Source organism: Mandrillus leucophaeus, unplaced genomic scaffold, assembly GCF_000951045.1.
Source record: "Mandrillus leucophaeus isolate KB7577 unplaced genomic scaffold, Mleu.le_1.0 Scaffold884, whole genome shotgun sequence".
Taxonomy (NCBI): domain Eukaryota; kingdom Metazoa; phylum Chordata; class Mammalia; order Primates; family Cercopithecidae; genus Mandrillus; species Mandrillus leucophaeus.
In genome coordinates this window covers 355,608-379,256 of record NW_012109630.1, presented here as the reverse complement: position 1 = coordinate 379,256, position 23,649 = coordinate 355,608, and the positions used below count along the sequence as shown (strand labels likewise).

Below are 23,649 nucleotides of genomic sequence, written 5' to 3'. Positions count from 1 at the left end.
AAGTGGGGAGAGCAACACTGGGAATGATTAAATAAGTTAATAAAGTAAAAACCATTGAAACAGTGCCAAGCACACTGTAAGAGCTATATAAGTCTTAGCCATTTCTGTTAAATTTCTGTTATTACTTCTCTTTTCTTTTCTTTTTTGAGATGGAGTCTCGCTCTGTTGCCCAGACTGGAGTGTAGCGGCAGCGCGATCTTGGCTCACTGCAACCTCCACCTCCTGGTTCAAGCAATTCTCCTGTCTCTGCCTCTTGAGTAGCTGGATACAGGCACATGCCACCATGCCTGGATAATTTTTGTATTTTTAGTAGAGATGGGGTTTCACAATGTTGGCCAGATCTCGAACTCCTGACCTCAAGTGATCCACCCCCCTCTGCCTCCCAAAGGGTTGGGATTACAAGTGTGAGCCACCACGCCTGGCCAATTTCTGTTATTACTTTTCTTAATAAGTGGCACTACTATTCATATTTTACCAATCAGGAAACTAAATACTTTGACCAGAGCCACGTGTAAGTGACAGTGTCAGGGTTCTAACCTGGGCATCCTAGTTTCAGAGGAGGCACTAGTAATTACTACTCTATACAGTCTCCATTATGGGATTTTGGTAATAATGTAGTTAAATAATATGTAATAAAATTTAAAACTATAATGCACTATGAATATTTAAGGTATTATGTATACTATAATGAGTTATGTTTGAAAGAAACACTAATTTTTTTTCTTTTCCATCACTTAAAACCTTTTCACTAGACCAGTAATTACAAACAGCATTTTAACGGCGTTGTATAATTAGACAATCCCTTCAGATACATGCATGTATTTACATTGCTACTTTCAGAGGATGGCAAAGTCAGTAATATCATTTCTATTTTGAAAAAGAGAATGCTGAGGATCAGAAAAGTTAAGTAACTTGCCCTCGTGTTCACAGATACTAAATGAGAAAGTCTCCTAATGTAATTCCAAAGCCCCAAATGTCACCCTGTGTTTTGCTATCATACCCTGCTGTTTTCTAATGATTTATTTTTTTAACAGTTTGAAAACTAATTTTATAATATAGTGTGCCATTATAAATTTATATAAATATTAATGTATCTTTGTGTACAACTGCATAACTACTTGAACTTATACTCTTTGTCTTTTTAAAGATTGTGATTGCTAGCATCATGTGCAGTTACAATAAAAATGACTGGATGGAACTTGCCAAAAAGTCTGAGGTAATGGTTACTTTCATATATATTTATTTCATTTCTTCTCTCCTATTTTTATTAGTTTTAAATAAAGAGCTGCCATGAAAAATAATGCAGTAGAAGTAAAATTGAATTGAAAATGTAACTTAAAACATTTTTATTATAATTTGTTTACCCTGTGTTTTCATTAAAATGATGGAAATGTAAATTTAAAAGGAATTTATTCTATAAAAGCAGTCCCTTGGATTTCACTCACTACCTAAAAATCCTTTATTCTCTGAATCCATACACTCTTTATTTGCATGTTAAGCAAACTGTATATTATGATGGATGCCATGATAAAATTTAATTCTACCTTTGAGAGTCTAACTTGATCTTACCTTGCCTTTAGGCAAACTAGTTTGACAGTAAGAGAAGAAATTTTGAATATAAAACTCTTGAATATTTAAAGTATAAAAGGTTCATTTAATACTATTCTAGTTTGAATACAGACATGCATAAAAGCGTGGGACAGAATGCTCCTGAATGGAACACTAGTCAGCAGGTTTTCCATAATATAAATTGAATCCTGCACAAATGCAAACAAGTAACCATGTGCCTCAAATTTGTATTTCAAATAGAAAAATACATACTTAAAATTATACACTTATGTCCATCATGCTGTCATGGAAAATAGTCTGGAGAGTCTTAGCTGGGGTTTCTTGAAAACCTCTCAGTAATATAGAAGACTAAATCTAACGATACCGATGAGCTAATTGAGGCTACATTATAAAATACTGCAAAGCTATCTGTAGTGTTCAAAAATGTTGATTATACCTTTTATTTGGGTATTTTAAAAATGAGAAAGGAAAAAATTACTTCTGGGACTTAGAGGGGTGAAATTAAACATGATCAGTAATTGGCCTCGTGATCTTCCGTGCTGGGTTCATTTGATACATGTATTTACCTAATTGACCATGAAATCTTCCACAGAGCCCGTGCTTGGCCTGAGCTGTGCCAATTTTAAGCTGACTATGATGAATGGCTTTATCATGCCGCTTGCTTCTCTGCCTTTCTGTAAGAACAAAATACTTTTCAAAATTTTTTTTCAATATTAGACATTAATTTTTAAATAGGCAAGATTACTTTTTATAAGTCAAAAGCCTTTAATTATAAACAAACTGGCTAACCTAAAGATATCTTTCACATTTCATATGTTTCTTTAATTTCAGTTTTATTTAATATCACCTTCTAATTACTCTATAGCAAAAACATAAATAAAAAGAAAGGAAGAAAGAAAAAAGAAAGAAGGGAGGAAAAGGTATGCCTTTTGTTCAGTCAAAACGGTCTGCAAAATCTCCCCATAGGAGAGCAGTCTGCATAACAAGAAGGTATGATAATATCAATTAAAAAATAAAAATCTTCACTATAATCCTAAATCTGGACTAGCCCAGGAGATATCACATGAAGGAAGTATCCCCCAGGCCTTCACAGCTTCTAGGAGGGTAATATTAAGCAGCATGACTTCATCACAGTTCATATGGTAGGCACCCAATAACATTTTATAGAATCAGTATTTGGTTTTGGTTTTATGAATATGCTTCAAAACAGGTTAAAACAGATTTCCTTACAATGGAAAAATCGACATTAAAATCTTCAAAACCAACAAAAACATATTCAAGTCAAAGTTACTGTACTACCTAACATGTACATTTCTTTTGGGTGTGGTGACATAGGGATGTAAGAAATCAGAGACACCACACCAGCACTCTTGCATGCCAACTGTTTTAAGTTTAGTTAATGATGTGATGTGATGATGTGTACTAAATCTTAAGTTTATAAAACCCTCTTTATGGCTGATTAATTCTTGAATTACAGAATAGAGAGCTGAGGAAACCTGCTATCAGCTTTTTGCTACTTTATCTGAAACAGAAATGACACATATGGAGCAGTAGAACCTTAGAATGCATACCCGTTTCATGTTGTCTTCTATATTCTTCAACCTGGCTTGACTTTGTCATGTTTTTGAGCACCATAAAGAAGTTTCTACTGCTTGTGTCAAATCAGTAACATTGTTAGAATCTGGTTAGCTTTCTTGGTCCACGTACCTGACCACAGGCTCTCTTGCTTTTCTGGAACCTTGGTAGTATACTCCAAATTTATGCAAAAGAAGATTTATGAAACACCTACTATGTATAAAGTCCCTGACCAGCCAAAGCAAAGATGAACAATAGGGAGCAATCAGATATATGCCAAATTGAGCCATTGCTGAAGGTTCACAGTATTCACTTGTCAATGGATCTTTAATCCAGTATAGTCCATCTTGAATCAATTTCTTTCTTAATTTGTAATTAGCCTTGAAAATAGAGCCTGAGTCAAAGTTAATGTGAAAAAAGCTTTATTGAAGTATACAATCTCAGAGCAGTAAGACTGAGGAGAAAAGAAAAATGAGATGGGGAGAAGGGAAAACAAGCACAATATGGTGTGTTCCAGAGCTGGACACAACTTCACAAGGAAATGCAGCCAATTGCTCAGTTATATGGGACAAGGAATAGCACATCATCTCACAATATGATAGAATCACCCATTGTCTCATCACTTTCTAGGAAAGGAAGTGGAAGGAATGAGTCTACTGGCTCCTTCAGTCTCCTGTCTCTCACCGGTCCCATTTCACTCCATAGGGAAGCTAGATTTCCTAGCGTGGGGTGTGATGCTTCATCTAAACCCAGAATTGAAAGGAAAGGCCAGAGCCTCCTGATCGGGTGTGGGCACTGGTGCTCCTGGAGCTCTCACTTTGACAGGCTCAGTGGAGGTTGTGACACAACCCAGTCTCATCTGGAGGGAGTCTGTGAGAGTGGACAGTTACTGTAGGAGATGTGAAGATAGCAACAGGGACTCGGGTTTCCCTTTGAAGTAGCGGCAAAATTCCTGGGTGACAAGTGGTGCCATCAAATTTGAGGAAGCATATAATTGGCTGTGGTCCAAAATGCATCATTACCAAGTTTATCAGCAATAGCTCCACTAATCATCTTGCTCTCAACCAATCCAAATTCTTTCCATCTTTCCTAATTTCAGAACCCTTGACTTGACCATTAAGTGCTACTTGGCCCTTCCCCTGCCTGCCTCTCTCCAGTGTCACTGTGGATCTGTTTTCTGCATTCCAGATCCTGCTGCCTTCTTTTCCTCCTCCAACATGTTCCCAACTCAGAAAGTTTGCTGTTCCCTTGGCCTGCAATGTTCTCTCTTCCTCAACCCTGAGCCTCCAACCACATAGGTTAAACCTCCCTGTCCTATATTCTAAGCCCCTGTCTTCAGAGGCCAGTTGACCAGATAGTTAATGAAGCTTAAGCTTCAGGGCATTTACTTGCATGGACCATTTCCAAGTCCCTGTACCTAACTCTGTGTTTACAATGTTTGGTTATCGTTTTTTCCTTAAAGAGGGATTTCCAAATTACTTAAGCATTAGGCTCCCCAAAATCTGGATCTACCTCTGTCTGTGCTTTTCCTCTGTAGCATATAATAAAATGGTGATTAACAATTGTGTCATTAGTCATTACTAATAGTTCCTCTGTCCTGCTTGTTAGAAAGCATTACACAAATAATGTATTTGTGTAATGTAAATAGTGAAATAATGTCCATGGGGATCGAGACCCCTGTGTGGTTCACTGCTTAATCCTCAATTCCAAGCACAAGGCTTTCTCTACCAGCAGATATTTGTTGAATGAAGTAAAAAAGAAGTATACAATTTGAGTATTGCCATGTGGCAAACAAAAAGGAAGCCATTACAGAATAAATGGGAAGAGTGGTATTTTATTTGGCACCCATGAACTTGAAGGGTTTAAAATCCAATGATGATGATTTTAAGTCAGGTACCTGATGAGGGATTGCCAAGGTTCTGACCACCTTTGGTAGGAAGAGACAAGGAAGATCCAGCAGAAAGGCACAGGCACTAAAACCAAGTTCCCATACTATTCCTAGCAGAGCCAAAATAAAACACTAACAAGCCAGGTTCCTATCAGTTTTTTTAGCTGAATCTGGGCAGCAATACGTCATGAATTTAATAGCTGTGAGAGTTAGAAATCTCAAATAGTTTGAGGTAAAAATCAGACAGAGGCACATTACAGAAATATGTAGGACCAGTTGGATATAAGTTTCTGAACAGGGACAGTAAACGGGACAGAATGGAATCACAGGAGATAGACACACAGCTGGAGATGAGAGATAGTAACTGACTTTATGTCCAGTGGGGCCCAAGCTAAGAGTACTTTACCTGTCCCAGGTCTATCTCGGAGAGTTTTAAGATCCCAGAGAACTTTAACTCCAGTTTTGGATAGTTGAGACTAGAGGATAGCATTGCTACTTAGAAAGTCAACATCTAACCCCATGTATTCATTTAACGGAAGAAATTAAGAGGGATCCAATAATTGTGCCTTTCATGCCCCACTACAGTACACTGTTCTCACCCTACTTGAGCTCTGATGTCCTTTGCCAGCCCCTATCACCCATGGAAGTCTTCCCTTCCCACTTGGGCTGTGATACACCACACCATGCCACTGGCCATGTAGACGTCCTTCTGGCTCTGCTCTGCGTAAGCTGTGACATCCCACACTGGGCCCTCATGGCTGCTCCTCAAATGCTCATGCTCACCTGCCTTACCTTGCCCTGACCAATGACTTCAGAGCTGTAGTGATCAGGAAGGTAAGGGAAAGAAAGGAAGAGGTAAGGAAAGAAGGAGAAGAGAGGAGAAGTGCTTTGTGCCTGATTTTGTTGTATATGTTGCACAGGAGTTTGTAGTTTTGCCACCTTAGTTTCTCTGGGTGTTTTTATAAAGTGGTTCAGAGAATTTTAAAAATTATACCACTGCCATATTCCAAGATTTTCTCAGGGTAGTTTTCCTTTCCCTCCTTAGGTATAGACAATGTAGGACCAGATGAGTTATCTTAAATCATTTTAATATCAAGGCAGAGGAAGGACAAGTCAGAGGTCTTGTTGGATGGATAAATAAGTATTTAGATAGATAGATGATTGATAGGTAGGTAGATCGACAGATAAAGTATTTAGATAGATAGAGTACACCTTTATAGTATTTACTATATTCCAGAAGTCATTTACTTACTTAGTTTTTATCACTCCTCTTTAAGCTTTTATGTATGTTAAAGCTCTTATTTTTCTTTTCAGTTGACTTAAAACTGTAAAAAATAAACTTTCTCTTTTGGCACTTCTCATTTCCTGTATTAGCCTTGGAAACATTTAAAAATACATCTCCCTAGAATTTTTCTGTGCAAATATCAAATTTATTTATACCTTATAACAACAACTCTGTGACTTCGTTCCACTTTTTTAATATATTTTTATTTTTAATTTTTTTTTTTTTTTAGAGTTCTAACGTATCACTGACTTGATGTTTTCCTCTTTTTTTTTTGAGGAAACTAAGGCCAAAAGTAGTGAAATAATGTATTCAAGTTCACACAGATAGGATGGAGTAAAAGTGGGATTCAAACCCATAGTTTGGCTCAGAGTCCACACTATCTATACACACACACACACACACACACACTCTACTGCATGTAGGTGGATGATAAATAGATAATGTAGGAAATTAGTAACAGTGTATTTCCTATGTCACTGCCATCACTAGGCTATTTCATTTTATAACCATTTAGGTGAGGTAGAATCAACTCTGGGTAAGTGACTAAACTAAAAAGCTTGTGACTAACAAGAATCAGAATGCATGCCCAATTTCAGTTAATTTAACATTTCATGCTAATTCAGCAATTAAGGCTTTTTGAATGGTTAGAGTTGCTTGGAAATGGAATTAACTGCCTTTTAAGGTGGTGTGCATCCTGAGACAGGAATTTTCAAGCAGAGGCCACATGAATGTTCCTGTTCTCATAGTGTCACCTTGAACAGCATTGTCTGTTTTTGAGACTTGGATGCACATTTCAAAGGCCTTTCCAGGTGTGTTTGGTGAGTGGGCATTTGTATATGTGTCTAATGTTGGGGAAATTATAATAATTAGTCATTGAAAACATTTTATATTGGACAGATGATTTTAAAATGTTTTAATTTTTGCTTCAAACTTGGAAGCTATAAGGATATCGAGCTGTTATGTTTTTCGTAACATGCTATGACAACTCCAGCCATAAAATAAGTGATTTGTAGTAAATTATAATAGTGGGCACAAATGCAGGTCCTGGACTCAAAATGCTTGGGTTAAAGACCCTACTATCAGCTATAAGCTGTGGGATGTTGGATAAATCACTTGAACTCTTTAAGTCTTACTTTTATCAATTATAAAGTAGAAATAATGATATATCCTACCTCTTAGAGTTGCTGTGAGGATAAAGTAAGATAAAACATACAAAGGATATAGTAAAGTGTCTGGCATGTTGTAAATGCTGAATTAATGTTAGCTATTATTATGTAATATGGTAGCTAGGTGTAAGTTTGAAATGAAATATGCATAATGTAAATATGTATACAATTACCTTGCAAAGCCTTATTTAATCCAAAATGATGTTGAATTGATTTGCTATTAATTGCTGCATTTCGGTTAAATAGAGAAGTCTAAAGGAAATATTTGAAGTAACCAGGAAATAATAAGAAACATGTTATATGCATATATTTGCACTATACAGTCTTTTCGCTAAGCTGGTAATTACTGCATGGCATGGTTTTGAGACAGGTCATATTATCCACGGTTGACACTTGAGCAGCTGGAGACAAAGAAGGTTGACTGACTTGTACACATCATCCCCAATTCCTTAGCTACAGGCATAAGATTTGAACTTAGGGTTCAGCAGGCTGTGCTCATCCATGCTCACTACCAAACCATCGAGGAAAGAGTAGCATGGTTTTCAGCAATTCTCAAATAACATGAAGACTTTTAAAATCGGATTAGGAAAGCAAAACCATAATGAAACCATGTTAAAAAACAGGCTCAATGATCAAATGGACTTTAACAAATGTGCAGAAGAAAAAGCAGACTCACTAATGAATAAAGATAGGCAAGAAAATAAACTGAGAAATGACTAGCTGGAGTTCCTAAGTTTGTTGAGGTCCTACTTAACATTCATAGAGCAGGAAAAAATAGGTTAAAATCTTAAACAGTTAGGAAGGAAAGAGAAAGAAGAAACAACTGTTGCCCTAAAGAAAGGTCTAGTGTACGTAGAAAGTAGTGAACTATTTTTTAAGCCTTTGCATGTGATAAACCTGTTAAAATACTGTTGTAACCAGTTCAAGCTTCTAGTTGGCCTTACTGAAAAATAAACCATGGCACTGGAAAAAATTATAGAAGTTAGCTAAAAGAATATAAAATTTGAATCAGCTAGTTTTTTGGTTTTTTTTTTTTTTTGGAAATGGAGTCTTGCTCCATTGCCCAGGCTGGAGTGCAGTGCCTGATCTCAGCTCACTGCTACCTCTGCCTCCCAGGTTCAAGCGATTCTCCTGCCTCAACCTCCCAAGTAGCTGGGATTACAGGCAGACCGCCACACCCAGCTAATCTTTTGTATTTTGGTAGAGATGGGGTTTCACTGTGTTGCCCCGCTGGTCTTAAAATTCTAAGCTCAGGCAGTCCTCCCACCTGGGCCTCCCAAAGTGCTAAGATTATAGATGTGACCTACTGCACCCGGCCACTATAATAACCATTTTTTTTTTTTTTTTTTTTGAGACGGAGTCTTGCTCTGTGTCCCAGGCTGGAGTGCGGTGGCGCGATCTCGGCTCACTGCAAGCTCCACCCCCCGGGTTCACGCCATTCTCCTGACTCAGCCTCCCGAGTAGCTGGGACTACAGGTGCCCGCCACCACACCCAGCTAATTTTTGTATTTTTAGTAGAGACGGGTGTTCGCCATGATGGTCTCGATCTCCTGACCTCATGATCCGCCTGCCTCGGCCTCCCAAAGTGCTGGGGATTACAGGCGTGAACCACCATGCCCAGCCTGTAATAACTTCTAAAAGTGTTTTGTTTATTCTTCAAGTTCTTTACAGAAGACTTCCCACACATTCTAAGATTCTCAAAATATTCTAAGAATACTTAGAATGAATTATGTTGTTCATTTATATAAGATCTATTTGTATACTAAGGAATTAATGATTTAAACAAGAAGGATTCCTATTACTACTAAGACAAAACTATCAATACTTCCTATTTCTTAGATAAACTATTTTAAAATATGATGTTGATTTTCAGTTAAAAACATTTTACATTTTGTTTATTCATTCTAGCTAGCCCACTACATTTTTCTTTGTATGCCTACTCCGAGCGTCAATTATTCAAAATTAGTAAGATTTGTGTCCATAAAAATAGAAGCTGTTTAGGAAAGAATAAATGTGATATCAAACAGATCTGAGTTACAATCTCTACTGTGTCACCTAATAACCAAGCTTGTCATTTAACCTCCCTATGCTTCAGTTCAGTTGCCTGTAAAATTGGTATCATAATAATACAAAGATTATGAGAATTAGAGGTAACAAACATAAAGCATATAGAGCAGTGAGTGGCCCCTTATAAGCACTCAGTAAATATTTGGTGTGTGATTGTTGTTGTGGTGGTGGTTGTTATATAGACCTTAATTTGAGAGAGTTAGAATATACCTCACAAGATAGCTGTGATACAGAAAACAGAATAGTTAACACTTGACAAATGTGACTTTTGTTATCAATGGTGAAAACTTATTGGTATATAAATAAAGCTTTGCCTTTTCTTTCATTTTCCTTTCTTGTTTAAAGGATTCTGGAGCAGATGCCCTGGAGTTAAATTTATCGTGTCCACATGGCATGGGAGAAAGAGGAATGGGCTTGGCCTGTGGGCAGGTAAGGACCTTGACAGCTGCCACTAAGTATGTCAGTGTGACATAATAGGCCCCTGTATGGATAGTTACTATACCTTAGGCAAGGAGATGCATGGATCAGATGACTGGCTAGAGACTTCCAGGTCTGCATTGTTTAAATATTTAGTGCTTAAAAAGTGGAAAATGAGGGAAGCTGAAATTATAGCAACTGTTTAGTTTTATTGAGGAAAATATCACATTATGTGCTTGACAGGAAGTAATATCATAACAAATAGTTTTTAAAAGCGCTGAAGCAGAATTAGCTGATTTCAAATGCAGTGTTCTTTATTCATTCCTGATGCTGATCCAGTTTCCCTGGAGCAATATACTGTACAAAATGCATTGTTCGTAGTGATTTTGTAGTAAATGGGGCACAGCACAAATTGCATTTTACATTTTTTAGCATATGATCATTATTCACTAACTGTGTTTGGGGAGTTGCAAAAAGACTTTGATGCTATTTTTATTTTGGATACAATAAATGGAACCTTCATACTAAAATACTTTCAAAAGCCTAATGAACACAATGTGAAATAATATGTTAATATATAGAAAACACTGCATCTTTATGTAACTAGTTACAATGTTGGATGTTAAGGAGCACTGTAAAAACTTAATGCTAAAAAGGTGAGTATTTTGCATCTCATAATTTAGCTTTCAAGCCCAGAAGGAAATGGTGTGAATTAAATAGTATGAAATGTAGTAATTTCTGACAGATTGTCTAGTCTTGGAAAGTTTACTTCTATCTCCATGTCTGGCGCAGGGCCTTGTACTTAGTAGATGCCCAGCTTTTTTTTTTTTTTCTCTCTCTAGTCATCAAATTGATTTGAATTAAACTCAGAGGCCCTTAATTTGGGAGGACAAACATTTCTGCTTATTCAAATGAACATAGATTGCTATCTTTGTATTAGCAGTCATGAAGAATTTTAAAGTACTTCGTAAATATTTAACATGCAGAATAGATTTGTGACTTAAGGAGAAACTATTGTTACGTAACAACAGGAAAGGAGGGTCTAGTCAAATATTTTTCAAGTATATTCTCTGTTCCGCTCACAACAGGTTCCCCAGAAGATCAGTAACTATGATATATGGTAACAGAACCAAGACTCAGAACTACCCAGTATGGGGAAAATATCATGACAGCGAATCATGACTTTTATGAGTCACATGGTTAGATATTAGCATGTTAAGATGGGTAATGTGATTACAATGAGAAGGATTCCTTTAAGGACACCTGGAATGGGGGCTGAGTTAGTATTCTTTTCCCATCTCAAGTCAAGATTGTCCCTCCACTCGTTTCACAGTCTCTGAATCTCAGAACTGAAATATTTTTTAGTTACATGGATAGAAACAGCTATGGAGGTTTTAAATCTATTGATTGCTTTGTTAGGGGAGAATGCAATTCAATATTTCTCTCTTGCCACAAATATGACCATTATTTTGAAAATGTTACCCTAGTCCCACCTGAGTTTATTTTTTGGAGTAGACTTTTGCTATATGAGCACATCTGAATTTACTCAGCCTTTAAGTGTCTTAGGTGTATCCTTTCTAGAGAGTTATTTAGCCACATAAAGTTTTGCACAGCCTTTGGCTGAATGAGAATGCCAAATGCTAAAACTTTGCAGTCAGAGATATCATTAAGCTTTCTGAAAACTCTTGGAAAACACATGTTCCAAAAACCATGATATCTTGGCTGAAGAAAATTTAGGAACGTTTCCATTTCACTTATTAGTTATAATCTCTAAAACTGAAACCAATTCTTCCTATCAGCCAAGTTTAGAAATTTTCTTTTGAATGATACTCTCTTGTACATTATATAATTGAAGAATAAAGCTAATTTAATCATTTTTGTTCCAACATATTTTAAATGATTTCTCTGCCTGAGGACACATGAATGTTCCATATTTTAAATAAAGAGAAGTTAGAATATTCGTGCATTTTTTAAAAAATGCTTTCCTGTGCCTCTGACTTCCCGAAGTGAGCACTAACACACTCGGGCTTATTCGCCTTTTCCTCTAGTTCCTTTTACCCCTTCTCTGCCTTCTGTTCCCATTGCTTCTCCTTTTACCTCCCTAAGTTCCAGAGTCTTGAACACTTGCCAATTGGTGGGATGGAGAATTTATACTCAGTGGTGGGGGACTGAAGAGTCATTCTAGTCCCTCTTCCCCATTGCTATGTGGTCTTGCATTTCATCTGTTGAAAACTTACTATGTGCTAAGCACAGAGCTGCATGCATGGTCAGAGCCTAATCAATATTTGCTTCAGGAATTAGACATGCTATTGGTTCCATGGCTAAAATATTTATCTGCCAGAGACACGTTCTTGTTCAGTACATTTTCCTCTCTAAATACCTGATTTTGTTCTCCTTTATCTCAAATATTTTCTCACAAATATTTAATGAGTGAAAAATGCTGCCTTTGCACCTAATTTGCCTGTGTGTAATCAACATTATATAGATCTAACACTGATATATATACACATATATATAGGCTCATATATATACCTATATATGTAAAATAAGTGACTAAAAATCATGAAATTTATGAAGAGGGAAGGCCATAATCCATACTCTACAACATTATAGGTTCCATGTTTATTTATGAAATTTATAGAAACAGAATCTCAAGCTGACCTTGGGAAATTGCATTGTATATTCCTTCAAGTCAAAGCTTCATATCAAATCTTAAAACACTTCAGCATGGCTGAGTGTTTAAAAGTAGTCTCATGTATTCATTCCATCAGCCATGTGTCACCTTGATCAAGCCACTTGCTCTCCTGAAGGATAAGTATCCATCTCTAAAATACGGGATTTGAACTAAATGATCTTGAAATCCCCTTTAAGCTTTAATATTCTGATAATGTTAACATTAAAAATAGCAGGCTACTGTTATTTTTAAACTACCTTTAAAGAGCATTATTAAAACAAAAACAACTAAAGAAATAAACAAACGCCTATTATGTTGCTCTTTTTAAAAAAAAAAATAAGTTCTGGGATACATGAGCTGAACGTGCAGGTTTGTTACATAGGTATACATGTGCCATGGTGGTTTGCTGCTCCTATCAACCCATCATCTAGGTTTTAAGCCCCTCATGCCTTAGGTATTTGTTCTAATGCTCTCACCCCGCTGGCCCCCCACCCCCCAGCAGGCCCTGGTGTGTGATGTTTCCCTCCCTGTGTCCATGTGTTCTCATTGTTCAACTCCCATTTATGAGTTGGAACATGTGGTGTTTGGTTTTCTGTTCCTGTGTTAGTTTGCTGAGAATGATGGCTTCCAGCTTCATCCATGTCCCTGCAAAGCACATAAACTTGATTTTTTAATGGCTGCACAGTATGCCATGGTATATATTGTGGAAGACAGTGTGGCGATTCCTCAAGGATCTAGAACCAGAAATACCATTTGACCCAACAATCTCAGTACTGGGTATATACCTAAAGGATTATAAATCATTTTACTGTAAAGACACATGCACACATAAGTTTATTTCAGCACTATTTACAATAGCAAAGATTTGGAACCAACCCAAATGCCCATCAATGATAGACTGGATTAAGAAAATATGTTGCTGTTTTTAAAAACACTAACATTGCCTTAGCCTGCATTAAGGCAGTATTTTACTTGTGATTCTTGTTTTTACTAATGCTTACCCTAACTAATGCTCCCCGCTTTTTGGTATATTTTACTTTGACGAATGAGAATCTAAGCAGCAGTTGCTCAAAAAGGCTATGATTGGTTAAGTACACATCTTGTACTTAAAGTGGCTAGGATAGAACCGTTGGTCTTTTATACTAGAGGCTGCACTTCCATTTTAGTTAATGGTGTCAATAACCCTGAGGCTCAAGCAAAGGTGAAAATATCATTCAGTTTTGGTTGTGTTCATTCCAAAGAGTCAAAGTTGTATTACAGCATGAAAAATAAAATACAACTCTTCTTCCATTCCCTCCCAACAACCCTCTGAAGCCGGATGAGTTTTTATTCCATTTTTCCCAAAGCAGAGGCCCTCGAGTTTCCCAGGTCAAAGATCTGGTCAGTGGCTTCCAGACCCGTACTTTGATTTGATAGTAGCCTGAATAAAGGGCAGTTGTTCCTAATAAGTAGGTATTCCAATATCAATGTTAAGTATCAGTATTATTAACTGAAAATTAAGTGCAGGATTGCATAAGCTCTAAAGTTTGTTTATAATTAAATTTCATTTCTCTAAATATATGAAACTACAAGCAAACGTGAATCCACTGTTTAGGTTCTGTCTCCTGCGACTAAAGGTGCTTCTCTGGTGTCTTAGCATTCAGATTTAAAGTTGTCTACATGCAACTTATATAAATCCATTTTCTGTAACAGCATATTACTTAATAGATGTAATTGTATTGTAACCAATTCTATAAAATTCAGCCAAAATGACACCTTTTTGAGGTCTTCCCCTTTTCCTACATGCTACGTGTTCTTATCACATTGAGTACTAACCCTCTTTTGGTCTACTAAAATTACATTAGATTTTTTACTTCCATCCTGCAGAACCTTCTTACCCAGTTCAGGCTAGTACTGAATAGACCTCGAGTAGGCCTTTGTGTTGTTGTGTTTTTAAAATTATTGCCAACAATAGGTGGCACAAAAAAATCCTATTATTTCTGTTAAAATAATGACAAGATATGGTCTTCCCTGGCCTGCACTGTCATGCAACAATAAGAAGGTAGACCTTAATTAGGCTCCTCTGACACTGTTTCTGGTACATGTAAATAGTAGCAAACATTTGACTAAGAACATGTGTTCATTCTCAAATGTGAATTTGACCGGTATATTTCTTTCTGATTCACCTTTACATATCAAGACCAACCTTCCCCAGGAGTTTTACTGAACCTCTGAGTTCCTGACATTGTTGTCTTTGGGCTGCCTTCTTTGGCCAGCAGTACCTTTAATTCTTAGACCTACCTTCAGCTATCAAAAGAAAAATAGTTGCCCAGGAGTTGTAAGTGGAGTGAGATATGTGGTAAGAGGCGTTGCCTTCCTGTTTTATCTTCCATGTGGCAATAAAGAAGAGCAAGACGCAGCATGCTCCACAGGACTTCTCGATACAAGTCATATAATCCTCTTGGAACGATTTTCTTTTTGCTACCATCAGAAAACCTAAAGCTGCCTACTTCTTTTCCTTGAGTTGATGATGTGGTGTAGTAAAGCACAGAATTTTGTGACTGAGAAGAACCTTAAAGATTTTCCAATTCATCTCCCTTATATATAGGATAGGAATGAAGGACCAGAAAAGTGCCTGATCTGCCTTAGCCTAAGGTAACCAACTAGCAAGTCCCACAGCTTTAGTGCCTTTGTTACTGACCCCTGTCTGGTGCTCTGTCTAGTATTCCCAACTGTGTTATTTTGGTGTATCAAAGTTTCTGGTCAAGCAAGGAAAAGTCAGTGCACTACCCTGGCTACTCCCTACTATAACTTTTTGCATACAGTTATTACTCCTTCTGCTTGGAGTTTATACCTTCTCAGCTGAAATTATCCAAATGGAAATCACCTCTCTAATTCTATTTCAAATGACATTCTAATTCATGGGCTGGTTGTATATTATCAGTCAACCAAACTTTCCATGAGGAAGGAAGAATAATATATATGAAAGGGTTTAAAGGTAGAAACCCAATGCATACTCACATCTGAATCTGTAGTGACCTAGAGTTTGAATCACTGTCAAAGAATTTGATTTCTTTACCCAGCAGTTCCAAGAGGCTACAAAGATGTTATTTCCCTAGCCCTCGATGGATCCCAATTGTTCAGTGGTTTGAATACCTTCATTGCAGGTATAATTGCTAAAAAGTGCACAACTATTTAGTGTACACTAATTTAGTAATGATTTCTTTGGATAGAAAGTTCAAAAATGATAGTATAATCAGAGAGAAGACTACTGTAGCTTTACAGGCAGAGTAAGGACCTGATCAAAGATGGCAATAACACTGTTATCATCTGTTATATCTTGCCAACTCACATTCCCCTTCCTGCATTTAATCATATTGTTCAGTTCTATGCATAGAATTTTTAAATATTAGAATGTTCAACTCAAACAGTCCAAACATTAGTTTTGTCATCAGAGAGACATATGAAGTCCTGCTTTCATGATGATTTAGCTAAGCCAGAATAAAAGGTTTAAGAGTGATAAACCTTAAAATTGAGTTTTAAAGATTATTGCTCCAAATACCACCCAGAGCAATACTTTAATAATTCCTTCATGATCTGTTCTGTGTTCAAACTTAATTTGCACAAAACTGTATGTTTATTTTTTAAAAAAGAGAGAGAGGCTTTGTTTCTGTTTCAACATGCCAACATTTTTTCATTAGACATTAACCGCAGATTATTACCCTTACCCTTGCCAGAAAGCAGACGTCTGTCATCAGGAAGAGAATCCAAACCAAGTGTGAGGACCGCAGTGCCCCAGATGTGCTAGAATGTCCCCTGGGAAATAAAGTCTTCCTTCAGCAGCTGGGTTAACAGACCCTCTAGCTCATATGCAATGCAGTGTCCAGGGAGCAATGACCACAGCCCTGCTTGGATCAGACCCCTATAGATGTCTGTGGAGGGGACCATATGAAGACACTCTTTTAAAGCCAAACAGCTGAGAAGTCATAGTATTTTCCATATTTCCCAGAGTTGAAACTCAGGAGTTCGGGAGCATAAGAAATCCCAAAGGTTAGAGAAAAGAATGTGGGAGCCCCAGCACTTGTAAAATACAACAAACTGAAGCCACAGTAACTTCCCTGGCTTCTCATGGGGAATCTAAGATGAGGATCACTGCTGAGTTCCGTTCGCTTTTTCATACTGCTTAGGTATGTGCCCCTGAGACATCCTCTGCAGGTTCTTGATTCCTCTCATTCCTTGTGGCTTCAGCCTCTATGAGCTATGTATGTGGAGAATTATCCTGAATGTGATGTTTACTTTATGCCGTAATCAGCATGGACACATGTAGGTTTGGGCTAGAGAGTTGGAATTCTAGGTCTATGATTTGGCTGGATAAGTATGGGATAGACGAGGTTGGCCTCAGTGGGATGATCCCCTGAGACATCACTTTTATAGGTTTGAAAATCATTGCACCATGAAATAACATAGTTCTGTGAAGAAACATGAGAAATGACTGCGTGATATAAGCTTCTGCAAAAGTGACTAAAATCTGATATTAGCCATATATAGTGGATTCATCCTATTTTATTTTCCTCATACCATTATAATTTTTGAAGTTCTTTAAAATAAATTATCAATTTGTTTATGAGAAAAAACTATCTCTAATAAAAAAGAAATATTTGCTTTGTACTATATTATGTTGCCCAACTTTTTATTTGATTTTAATTTTCAGCCATTTGAATAGACATGGGTGCTTACATAAGTAGATAAACTACAGGAGATCTGTAAGAGACATTTATATAACTGTCAATATTTTGCCTACAGCTGGTTTTCTATGCGTTTTTCAATTATAGCTATTAATGTTTGTAATGATATAAAAATGTTTGCTTCTTTTAAGAAATTATAATTTTTGTAGTCAAAAGCAACACTGTTTAAATCTAACTGAATTATCAGTTCTAGATCAGGAAATATTGTTGTTTCTGTGTAGCCCAACCATTATGTGGCAGTAAAAAAACATTATATATAGGCCAGGCATGGTAGCTCATGCCTGTATTCCAGCACTTTGGGAGGCTGAGGCAGGAAGATTGCTTGAGCTAAGGAGTTTGAGACCAGCCTGGGCAACACGGCGAAACCCTGTGTCTGCTGGACACACACACCCAAAAAATAGCTGGATGTGGTGGTGTGCACTTGTGGTTCCAGCTACTTGGGGGGCTGAGGCGGGAGGATCACTTGAGCCTGGGAGGCAGAGGTTGCGGTGAACTGAGATCACACAGCTGCACTCCAGCCTGAATGTTACAGGAAATGTTACAGTGAATGTTACAGGAAAAACAGCTAACTATGTATTTTTTAACTTATTTTGGTTTCTATTGTTCTCATCATTTGTTTTATTCCAGAAATAAGCAGCAAAAGTACTTTTTTAAGTTTTTAAAAAATCACCCTCAAATATTTGTTCATATCACAGTGAGTTTGAGAAATATAGCAGAATTCTCTACATATTTGTTAACTATAGCATAAGGATGAACTAAAAATGTCATAAAGAGAGACAGAGACAGAGGCGAGATGGAGGAGAGGCTATGGTCTTAGTTCATGATTTCATAAAGAGTTCAAGTAATGTAATGTCACAGAATAATAATAGAGATTGTCAGGGCAGAGTCAAAAGAAATGAATATTGGCAGCAAAAGGGAGGGTCTAGTTATGTGATCCAACGAGCCTAGAATATTGGAAGAACTGGTGGACAAGACCGAATCATGTATTAGAAGCCACAAAAGACTCGAGAGTAAAGGAGGCTGCAGCGTATCAGGCTAAAAAGCAACATTGAACCAGAAAACTGGTAAGCACTCAGCAGCTGAGAGTAGAGGCAACAGAGTTCAAGATAAGGCAAGAGAGAAGATAAGGGATAAGACAAATTAAACGAAGTCATCAGAGGCACCACCTTCACAACGACCTTAAAATTAAGGTACTTCTACCTCAGAGAGAAATTTGTACACACTTCCTGCTGAGGTAGAGTCAGTCTTTTATGGTGCAATCAGTTTAAGGTTTCCAACTGGGATGGGTGAGCTGTCAGGAAGGAGGCGTGTGGATTTGCCTGACTAGAGAAGGAGATAAGGTAAGTCAAGGAAAATAAATGTATTAAAATGATGGCATTTTACAACTTAAGAGTATTGGCTGAGCACTGAAGGTTCTGTGGCTTTTGTCATGATCGTTGGGGAAGCCCTATTCTCTGAGAACTATTACAACCCCCCAGACAAACATGAGGTGATGCTTATTGATAATCACAGATTTCATACAAACGTGGTGTCTCTCTTGACATTATTTATATCGCAGAGATCTTATTGACAATTTTGTTTTATAGCTAACTTTGTTTTTGTTCTCTCACCAAAAACCAATTTAAGTATCATTATGCTTAGTGAATATACGTACGCTACAAAAAAAGTTATCTTTAAGGAGAAATCAATTTAAAGCATGAATTACAATTTTACTCCCTTTGAGATGTCTTAAACATCTTTGACTCTTTCCTCATGTTATTTGTTATTTATTTTTTCTAGGGTTGATTGCCTTAGTTTTTGCCCGTTTCTCCCTGTTTGTTGCTACTGGGTCTATTCAGATTTGAAAGTCCTCATAGATAAGTTGCAAATTCCATTAACCTTAGTATGTGTTCATGATTCATCAGAAAAGAACATGCAGCTTTCTTCTCTTATTTGTAAAATGTCTAACCTTCTATTAAGTGAATGGAAAACTTTGTTGCAATTTTCCTTTGGCAACTTTTTTTCTTTCCTTGACCACACCAAAACCGTAAACAACATGGCAGACTTGCCACTCCTGTTTTTTCTGTAATTGTGTTTTGGGTAACATGGAAGAAATTGATATATGAAGGGATAATAGTATCTCTTCTCTTTTAATATCTATATAGATATAGATAAAGCTATCATGGAATACTACTCAGCCATAAAAAGAATGAAATCATGTCTTTTGTAGCAACATGGATGGAACTAGAGGTCATTATCTTTTTTTTTTTTATAATTTAAGTTCTAGGGTACATGTGCACAGTGGGCAGGTTTGTTACATAGGTATACATGTGCCATGTTGGTGTGCTGCACCCATTAACTCGTCATTTACATTAGGTATTTCTCTAATGCTATCCCTCCTCCTGCCCCCCACCCCACAACAGGCCCTGGGGCGTGATGTTCCCCGCCCTGTGTTCAAGTATTCTGATTGTTCACTTCCCACCTATGAGTAAGAACATGCGGTGTTTGGTTTTCTTTCCTTGTGATAGTTTGCTCAGTATTATGGTTTCCAGTTTCATCCATGTCCCTCAAAGGACATGAACACATCATTTTTTATGGCTGCATAGTATTCCACAGTGTATATGTGCCACATTTTCTTAATCCAGTCTATAATTGATGGACCTTTGGATTGGTTGCAAGTTTTTGCTATTGTGAGTAGTGCCACAATAAACATACATATGCATGTGTCTTTATAGCAGCATGATTTATAATCCTTTGGGTATATACCCAGTAATGGGATCACTGGGTCAAATGATATTTCTAGTTCTAGATTCTTGACAAATTGCCACACTGTCTTCCACAATGATTGAACTAGTTTACACTCCCACCAACAGTGTAAAAGCGTTCCTATTCCTCCACATCCTCTCCAGCATCTGTTGTTTCCTGTCTTTTTAATGATGACCATTCTAACTGGCGTGAGATGGTATCTCATTGTGGTTTTGACTTACATTTCTCTGATGACCAGTGATGATTAGCATTTTTTCATGTGTCTGTGGCTGCATAAATGTCTTCTTTTGAGAAGTATCTGTTCATATCCTTTGCCAGCTTATTGATGTGGTTGTTTTTATATTGTAAATTTGTTTAAGTTTTGTAGATTCTGGAATTAACCCTTTGTCAGATGGGTAGATTGCAAAAATTTTCTCCCATTCTGTAGACTGCCTGTTTCTTTTGCTGTGCAGAAGCTCTTTAGTTTAATTAGATCCCATTTGTCTATTTTGCCTTTTGTTGCCATTGCTTTTGGTGTTTTAGTCATGAAGTCCTTGATCATCCCTATGTCCTGAATGGTAATGTATAGGTTTTCTTCTAGGGTTTTTATGATTTTAGATCTAACATTTACGTCTTTAATCCATCTTGAATTAATTTTTGTATAAGGTGTAAGGAAGGGATACAGTTTAAGCTTTCCACATATGGCTAGCCAGTTTTCCCAGCACCATTTATATATCTTTTATGGTACCAGTATCATGCTGTTTTGGTTACTGTAACCTTATAATGTAGTTTGAAGTCAGGTAGCATGATGCCTCCAGCTTTGTTCTTTTTGCTTAGGATTGTCTTGGCTATGTGGGCTCTTTTTTGGTTCCAAAAGAAATTTAAAGTAGATTTTCCAATTCTGTGAAGAAAGTCATTGGTAGCTTGATGGGGATGGCATTAAATCTATAAATTACCTTGGGCAGTATGTCCATTTTCACAATATTGATTCTTTCTATCCATGAGCATGGAATGTTTTTCCATTTGTTTGTTTCCTCTTTTATTTCGTTGAGCAGTGGTTTGTAGTTCTCCCTGAAGAGGTCCTTCACATCCCTTGGAAGTTGGATTCCTAGGTATTTTATTGTCTTTGTAGCAGTTGTGAATGGGAGTTCACTCATGATTTGGCTCTGTGTCTGTTATTGGTGTATAGGAATGCTTGTGATTTTTGCACATTAATTTTGTATCCTTAGACTTTACTGAGGTTGCTTATCAGCTTAAGGAGATTTTGGGCTGAGACGATGGGGTTTTCTAAATATACAATCGTGTCATCTGCAAACAGGGACAATTTGACTTCCTCTTTTCCTAATTGAATACCGTTTATTTCTTTCTTTTGCCTGATTGCCCTGGCCAGAACTTCCAACACTATGTTGAATAGGAGTGGTGAGAGAGGGCATCCCTGTCTTGTGCCAGTTTTCAAAGGAAATGCTTCCGGTTTTTGCCCATTCAGTATGATATTGGCTGTGGGTTTATCATAAATAGCTTTTATTATTTTGAGATACGTTCCATCAATACCTAATTTATTGAGAGTTTTTAGCATGAAGGTTTGTCAAAGGCCTTTTCTGCATCTATTGAGGTAATCATGTGGTTTTTGTCATTGGTTCTGTTTATGTGATGGATTATGCTTATTGATTTGTGTGTGTTGAACCAGCCTTGCATCCCAGGGATGAAGCTGACTTGATCGTGGTGGATAAGCTTTTTGATGTGATGCTGGATTTGCTTTGCCAGTATTTTATTGAGGATTTTCACATCGATGTTCATCAGGGATATTGGTCTAAAATTCTCTTTTTTTGTTGTGTCTCTGCCAGGCTTTGGTATCAGGATAATGTTGGCCTCATAAGATGAGTTAGGGAGGTTTCCCTCATTTTCTATTGATTGGAATAGTTTCAGAAGTACCACTCCTCTTTGTACCTCTGGTAGAATCCATCTGATCCTGGACTTTTTTTGGTAGTAGGCTATTAATTATTGCCTGAATTTCAGAGCATGTTATTGGTCTATTCAGGGATTGAACTTCTTCCTGGTTTAATCTTGGGAGGGTGTATGTGTCCAGAAATTTATCCATTTCTTCTAGATTTTCTAGTTTATTTGCATAGAGATGTTTATAGTATTCTCGGATGGTAGTTTGTATTTCTCTGGGATCGGTGGTGATATTCCCTTTATCATTTTTTATTGCGTCTATTTGATTCTTCTCTCTTTTCTTCTTTGTTAGTCTTGCTAGCAGTCCATCCATTTTGTTGATCTTTTCAAAAACCCAGATCCTGGATTCATTGATTTTTTGAAGGTTTTTTTATGTCTCTATCTCCTTCGGTTCTGCTCTGATCTTAGTTATTTCTTGCCTTCTGATAGCTTTTGAATTTGTTTGCTCTTGTTCCTCTAGTTCTTTTAATTGTGATGTTAGGGTGTCGATTTTAGATCTTTCCTGCTTTCTCTTGTGGGCATTTAGTGCTATAAATTTCCCTCAACACACTGCTTTAAATGTGTCCCAGACATTCTGGTACGTCGTGTCTTTGTTCTCATTGGTTTCAAAGAACACCTTTATTTCTGCCTTAATTTCATTATGTACCCAGTAGTCATTCAGGAGCAGGTTGTTCAGTTTCCATGTAGTTGTGCAATTTTGAGTGAGTTTCTTAATCCTGAGTTCTAATTTAATTTCTCTCTGGTCTGAGAGACAGTTTGTTGTGATTTCTGTTCTTGTACATTTGCTGAGGAGTGCTTTGCTTCCAACTATGTAGTCAGTTTTGGAATAAGTGTGATGTGGTACTGAGAAGAATGTATATTCTGTTGATTTGGGGTGGAGATTTCTGTAGATTCTATTAGGTCTACTTGGTGCAGAGCTGAGTTCAAGTCCTGGATATCCTTGTTAATTTTCTGTTTCATTGATCTGTCTAATATTGACAATGGGGTGCTAAAATCTCCCATTATTATTGTGTGGGAGTCTAAGTCTCTGTAGGTTTCTGAAGACTTGCTTTATGAATCTGGGTGCTCCTGTATTGGGTGCATATATATTTAGGATAGTTAGCTCTTCTTGTTGAATTGATCCCTTTACCATCATGTAATGGTCTTTTTGTCTCTTTTGATCTTTGTTGATTTAAAGTCTGTTTTGTCAGAGACTAGGATTGCAACCCCTGCTTTCTTTTTTGCTTTCCATTTGCTTGGTAGATCTTCCTCCATTCCTTTATTTTGAGCCTATGTGTTTCTTTGCACGTGAGATGGATCTCCTTAGTACAGCACACTGATGGGTCTTGAATTTTTGTTCAATTTGCCAGTCTGTGTCTTTTAATTGGAACATTTAGCCTATTTACATTTAAAGTTAGTATTGTTATGTGTGAATGTGATCTTGTCATTATGGTGTTAGCTGGTTATTTTGCCCATTAGTTGCAGTTTCTTCCAAGCATTGATGGTCTTTACAATTTGGCATGTTTTTGCAGTGGCTGGTACCAGTTGTTCCTTTCCATGTTTAGTGCTTCGTTCAGGAGCTCTTGTAAGACAGGCCTGCTGGTGACAAAATCTCTCAGCATTTGCTT

The 23,649-nt window shown here is 37.1% G+C and overlaps 1 protein-coding gene across 1 annotated transcript in view; it reads left to right on the top strand.

Annotated features, from left to right (window-relative positions):
• DPYD (dihydropyrimidine dehydrogenase) overlaps window positions 1-23,649 on the top strand; it is a 903,050-nt gene that overhangs the window by 587,808 nt on the left and 291,593 nt on the right. The window contains exons 15-16 of the mRNA XM_011969334.1: window positions 1,148-1,216; window positions 9,896-9,979. Of these exons, the coding sequence (XP_011824724.1) occupies window positions 1,148-1,216; window positions 9,896-9,979 (153 nt within the window). The remainder of the gene's footprint in view (window positions 1-1,147; window positions 1,217-9,895; window positions 9,980-23,649) is intronic.